General features: G+C 38.7%; 2 protein-coding genes across 3 annotated transcripts; both read left to right on the top strand.

The window, feature by feature from the left end:
- The first annotated feature begins 1,596 nt into the window (after positions 1 to 1,596).
- Positions 1,597 to 3,052, top strand: LOC106299404 (lipid transfer-like protein VAS). 2 transcript variants are annotated; one of them, XM_013735497.1, is made up of 3 exons: positions 1,597 to 2,058; positions 2,205 to 2,246; positions 2,528 to 3,052. In XM_013735497.1, exons 1-3 carry the CDS (start codon positions 1,734 to 1,736, stop codon positions 2,614 to 2,616), a joined length of 456 nt encoding a protein of 151 aa, XP_013590951.1. In that variant the 5' UTR covers positions 1,597 to 1,733; the 3' UTR covers positions 2,617 to 3,052. The 2 variants fall into 2 exon arrangements, with proteins under 2 accessions (XP_013590951.1, XP_013590952.1); XM_013735498.1 differs by lacking the exon at positions 2,205 to 2,246.
- A 763-nt stretch (positions 3,053 to 3,815) lies between these two features.
- LOC106297090 (nudix hydrolase 21, chloroplastic-like) lies at positions 3,816 to 4,580 on the top strand (the record flags this gene model as incomplete). The annotated part of the gene is given in 2 exon segments (XM_013733369.1): positions 3,816 to 3,877; positions 3,972 to 4,580. Coding segments are annotated over 2 exon segments (453 nt in total), but the record flags the coding sequence as incomplete, so codon positions are not given.
- Between the last annotated feature and the right edge of the window lie 1,853 nt (positions 4,581 to 6,433).

Raw genomic sequence — 6,433 nt, 5'->3', positions numbered from 1 at the left:
TCTGCGTATTTATAAGGAAAAGAGAGGGGGGAACTCGAGGCATCATCATTAGGTCTATCCGGGTCTAGATGGGCCTCGAAACTCTCCCCGAAAATCCAACGGACCCCCGCGACGATTCCGCTTCCCGGCATATTATGGAAGGAAGAGAAAGGTGAAAAACTCGAGGCGTCATTAAATTCAAACGGGCCCGTTTGGGCCTCGAAACTCTCCCAAATGTCCAGCGGACCCTCGCGACGGTTCAGCTCCTCGTCTAAATCAGATGTCGGTCATCTTAAAATCAGAATAAACCAACGGTTAATCTAGACACGTCAGTCGGGACCTGAATATCCGCGACTAATCGATCTCAAGCGGAAATATTCCAGAACCCTCCATGCGACACAACGATCAAAAGAAGCGATAAAGCTTCTACTGCTCGCTTCCGAGAAAACGATGCTGTGCGACTCACCGGCCAACCGCTCCAACTTTCCGATAGGCCTTCTACTCCCTCAAACCTTCAAACCTTAGAATCCATCACGAGCCAGAAATCACTTCGCTCACTAATGGACTGGGGGGGAGGGGGGACTTACTGTAGAGGACGGATTTGACCATCCCACAAGGCCCAAGGAGTAGAAAGGCCTGGCCCGGATTGGGTTGAGCGACGGCTCGATCGGTCGGCTCAAGAGTCAGGTCTCTCGGCTTGACTCTTGAGTACTTTTAGTCGATCATCATCGACTGAAAGACATCCAGCTCAGCGGCTGCTCGGACGCCTACGGGCTTCTCGGCCCAGCAGAGGAGGCCCACCAAGATGGCGTAAATTAGGTCAAGGACGAGGCATCAGGACGTCTATATAAGGGAAAGGGGAGACAACAAGAAGAGGGATCCGAAATCATTGACCAAGACTTGGCGGCTAGATTAGGGTTTTCACCTTTGCTCCATCTCGCCGTTAGTTGTACTTTTCCGGTAGCTCATCGAGCCACCGGCTTTCTTTCTGTCGCATTCTCTTCTTTTCCCTTGTAACCGACTGAACGTTCGTCCGACCATAAATAAGACGTCTTTGTTAAACCCACATCTTCTTTATTACCGTTTTCCGATCAAACATTTCCCTTTCTTTTATGAAGTTTGATCAATTGCACCAATCTGCAAATCGTTCTTGTGTATTTACTTAGTTTTAAATTGATTGACTGTCACATATCTCTTCAAACACCGTATACAATCACATAGGAAAATTGCTTTATGATATCCAAGTGCTCATGCAGATTGCAATGCCCAAATCAAGCCACTACATCCAGCCTCTTCATTTGCATTTTAGAAAACCAATAATTCTGACTGGTGTTTCTTATATAGTATACATACTGGAGTATAACGTTGGTACATGCTCTCAGAATACAAGATTAGCGACACAAATACAACTGTGTGGTCAAGATATCAGTTTATGTTTTATTATTCTCATCCAACGAAGACTAGAAAACAGAATATAAGGAAATGATATCATTGGATACATGCACTAGACCAAGTGATAATCTTCATTCAAATTGCATGCATCTAGATTCAGAATATTAAGATTTATTACTAGTTTTGATAGTATTTAATCGGCTAACTATTTTACAAAATTCAGAAACAAAATCCATATAGTTGACCCTTTAAAAATCATCAGAAATCGAATTGATCTATATATATATAATTAAGAACAATACGTTACATACTCATTATCTAAAACCACTTAAGAACTGAAAAGCTGGATAACACATAAGAAAATGAGTATTTCCATATTTCTCGGCGTATCCACCGTCCTCGCCATTCTCTACGCCGTTCAAGCCACAGCAATATGGGACCAAGATAAAGCGATGGTGCAATGCGTAGCAAAACTAACTCCGTGTCGTCCGTACGTTAACTCCGAGGCTCCTCCGCCGCTGTGGTGTTGCCATCCGCTGAAAAAGATCGTGGAGAATGACGCGACATGTCTATGCGAAGCCTTCAAACATCCCGACATGTTGGCACTCATTCATCTCACCCAAGAGGCTGCTCTAAATCTCATTAGTTCATGTGGAGCTAGTTATGATGCTTCAAGTTGTAATACTGGTGAGTTCCATTTCTTCGTCTAGCTCTTTATTTATGTGTGATTATTGTATAGTGTTGACCTTTTAGAAAATAATTTGCCTCATAATTTAAACGTGCTGTCTAAGTCAATGACCGCCGTTTCTAATATGTTTGTGTTCTCACTGAAGATTCTCCCTCTAATGCGTCGACCGCGGGATCTACGACCACTGGTTCTTACTTTCTCTGATATCATTCTTAAATTTTGGATTTACATTTTTTCATTATCTATATAACATAATCACGGTTTTTAAATCCAAACGTTTCATTACCTTGGTCAACAATCTCGTCGTTTAATTTGGAACGTAATGTTTTTATAAAGAAAAAATAACTTAGAACTTATCTCCACGTAGTATGTAACCAAACAAAAATAATATTTTAGCTGAGAAAGACTTTCTCACCATTAAACTGGAAACTGTATAATAAAGTAATTGATGTGACATTTTTGAAACAGAGAGCTCTTCCGTCAGCACCTCCAAAAATGCAGCCCTAGCTATCAGTTTGTTGGGAGTAAGCTTCGTTTCTGCTTTCACAGGACTTTGATCGATTCTTCTTCAAACCGAAAATGAGATTTATATGTTTTTGATGTGTTATGTCTCAATTTTCCATCAGTTGTGACCAAGCATGTTAGTATGTACTATGTAGTCTTTTTTTTGGTTTGAGTTGTATTAATGACATTGTCGCCTCATAAACTATATACATGTTTAAAAATGTGGTGCGTGATACAACAAAAAACAAGAATTGCCATCGGCTTCTAAAACTATATGCAATTGGGTATGGGATATTATGTTAAAAAACCAGGAAAGAAATACGACTTATTTTATGCTAAATTTATCCGACATGCTAAAGTAAAAAGAGATTTGATCCACACTAGTGATATGGGTCAATTTAAACCAATGAAGCAAAAATAGTATGTTTATGCGATTAAGAAGTAAATGTAAGCTTTAAAGAAAAAGAAAAAATGGTATAAATGTAAATATCTCACTGGTTGGTAAAGTTTTTTTTTTATCTAATCGTAATTATTTCATATAAATTATCTTGGATCAAACTATTTTTTTTTTGGACAAAATCAAACTATTTTTTTTTTTGGACAAAATCAAACTATTTTTTTAGATTTTTTTAGATTTTTTTGTACCAAATCATCTCCGTCAATACCGTGTCCGCATCACGTGTACAGGTTGTGTAACCCACTTGCTTGCTTCTCCACTCACCTTCTTCTTTTCCGCGTACGTGGGGAGTTGGACTCATTGACATCAAAGTTTGATTTTTGTTCTATGTAACAAAAATGATCTAGAAGATGTTGAAAGTGAGAATGTTGTTAAGAACCTCGTTCTAATCTGAGTATTGTTGGAAGAGTTGCCACGTGAACTAATCTCAACAAAAAAAAAAAGACAGAACATATAAGAAGATAGAAGTTGTTAACTTCTACTAAAATGTACTATTTGATTTAACCGAAAAAGTCAATTCAATAACCGGTTCCTTAACCGAACTAACCTCAAATAGTCAAAGACAGGAAGCCAGTTGACCAAAAAGTTGTAATAAAGCGCGTGAGATTTTACTTATAAATAACAACGTTTCATCTTCTTCCTCCTCGTTCCAATCTCTCTCTCTGGTCTTCATCATCAAATCGATCTTCTTCATTATCAAGAAAAGAAGAAGACAAAACAAAGATGACGGATCTCTATGTTTCTCTGTTCATCTCAAACTATTCCCCGACTCCGATTGAGAAGGTCATCTCTTTGGTCTCTCGAACCGGACGAGATTTACAACGCTACGATACAACTGGTTATCGTCAGGTCGTCGGGTACGTAAAATTGAACAAAACTGTAATTTTTAAAATTTCTAATTCAAGGGTATACGGTTCTTTAGAATCTGAATCTTGGTTTGGTTTTATGCAGATGTATACCGTATAGGTACAAGAACGATGGAGAGATTGAAGTTTTGTTAATAAGTGCACAGAAGAAAGGGAAAGGGATGTTATTACCAAAAGGTGGTTGGGAGATCGATGAATCAATAGAAGAAGCAGCGTTAAGAGAGACGATGGAGGAAGCTGGTGTAACGGGTCATCTCGAAGAGACGCTTGGGAAATGGCAATACAAGAGCAAAAGACATAACATGGTTCACGACGGGTTCATGTTTCCTTTGCTCGTTAGCGAGCAGTTTGAGCAGTGGCCTGAGTCGGGATTCAGACAAAGGAAGTGGGTTTGTTTGTCGGAAGCGATTGACTTGTGTCAGAATTGGTGGATGAGGGAAGCTTTGGATGCTTTCATTGACCGGAAATGTCTATGATGATCTTGGATAGATGGATGATGTATAAAGAAAAGACGACTTTTGATTGTTCTAAAGCTTTTTCATGGGGGAGCTTTTGAAGAGCAGATCATGTTCAAGTCTTTTGATTTGATTTATTCATTGGTTAGATAGGGTATTTAGATAGAAAAAATTGTTTGAATAATGTTGGGCTTCATATAATCTGTAACTGTGTATATAAATAAACTGAATCATCAATATTTATAAACAGACCGATACGTAATAAAACAAACCGGTACAAACTGAAACTAAAGTTTGGATAATGCTCTTGGAAAGCATCTCCTTTCATGGTAAGATGGTATGACAGGTGAGTTTTTCTCCACAAAATAGAGAATAATAGAGACATGAATGGTCCGGACGAACCCATCGGGAAAGCAAATTCAAAAGGTAGAATATGAATTTATGCTTCAATTAAAGGCCAAATAAATCAAATCATCAACATGCATCATCATCGTACATATGAGATTTAATGGGCTAATATGTGTGCTGAAACATTCAACACAATTAACGGGCCAGGCCCAAAGCACTCTCATTCTCGGACCAGACGGACGTTCGCTTGAACGGATACAAAGAACGTTTGGTGAAGTCGCCGGTACAGGAGAGGAGGTCGTCGGTTAAGAGGCATGAAACATCAGAAGGTGATGAACTTTATCATTCAAACCAGGTCAAAAATGCATCTGTATCATTCAAACCAGATGTATCAGTTTCCCTTATTTAGATTTAACAATAGTTAATTCAAACCATAGTTTATGATACTCTAAACTGAAACTCCAACTCAAAATTAGGCTTTATCCCTTTTTTTTTTTTTGATCAAATAGGCTTTATCCCTTTTAAGATTTATATTTAGTGTTACTTTTTTTTTTTTGGCATACTGGTTGTGTGAATAAGAAAATACAGGTAACTAGAGTAATTTATGCTAGATTGCATCTAGCTAGGTTATATATAGTATAGTCTTGATAACCATTATTTTTATTTATAGCAACTTATCTATTTACGACGTACACAAGTAGACCTTAGACAATGATCAACAACTAAACCTTATATCAAAGAAGTTCCCTATGTCTTTAGTTATCTGAAAAAGTTTCCTATCTGAGGAAACTATTTCCATTTTTTAAAGACGGATCACCCTAAAGTTTATTTTTATTAGAGTCAATTCATTTAAAGCATACCTATCAACGTGCTTCCATATGAAGGATCTCGGTATACTCAAATACTTTCTTGGCTTAGAGGTAGCCCGGAGTCCTCAAGGTATATATCTGTGCCAGCGGAAATATACACTAGAAATAATAACAGAATGTGGTTTGCTCGGATGTAGACCAGCCGGGTCACCTATGGATCAGAATCATAAATTAGGCTCGTCTCAGAGTGATTTTCTTACGGATCCAGAGCGTTATAGACGTCTTATCGGTCGCCTTATATATCTACTTGCGACTCGTCCTGATCTCGCTTACTCCGTACATATCTTATCACAATTTATGCAACAGCCAAGAGAAGAACATTGGTCTGCTGCTTTGAAAACTATTCGATATTTAAAAGGGACGGTCGGCCAAGGTATTCTACTAAGGCCAATGCTACGTTTTCCATCACCGGCTGGTGTGATGCGGACTGGGGAGCATGTCCTACTTCTCATCGATCTCTAACCGGCTGGATAATTCAGTTTGGGACTTCTCCCATTGCTTGGAAGACTACAAAACTTTCTTTATCATCAACAGAAGCAGAATTCCGTGCGATGAAAGCAATAACACAGGAACTGATTTGGTTGAAGGAGCTTCTCCGGGAAATGGGAGTCTCGCATCAGGAGCCAATGACGGTCTGTTGTGATAATAAATCAGCCTTATACATAAGTGCCAATCCAGTTGTACATAAGAAGACAAAGCATATGGGAATCATCTGTCAATTTGTTCGTGATGAGATAATCAAAGGAGTTATCAAAACGATTCATGCATCAACATACGATCAGCTTGCAGACATCTTCACCAAAGCTTTGGGACGCAAGGAATTTGATTCATTTCTTCTCAAGTTAGGCATCAATAATATTCATGCTCCAACTTGA

This window comes from Brassica oleracea, chromosome C6, assembly GCF_000695525.1.
Source record: "Brassica oleracea var. oleracea cultivar TO1000 chromosome C6, BOL, whole genome shotgun sequence".
NCBI classification, from domain to species: domain Eukaryota; kingdom Viridiplantae; phylum Streptophyta; class Magnoliopsida; order Brassicales; family Brassicaceae; genus Brassica; species Brassica oleracea.
This window is presented reverse-complemented; position numbering and strand designations above follow the sequence as displayed.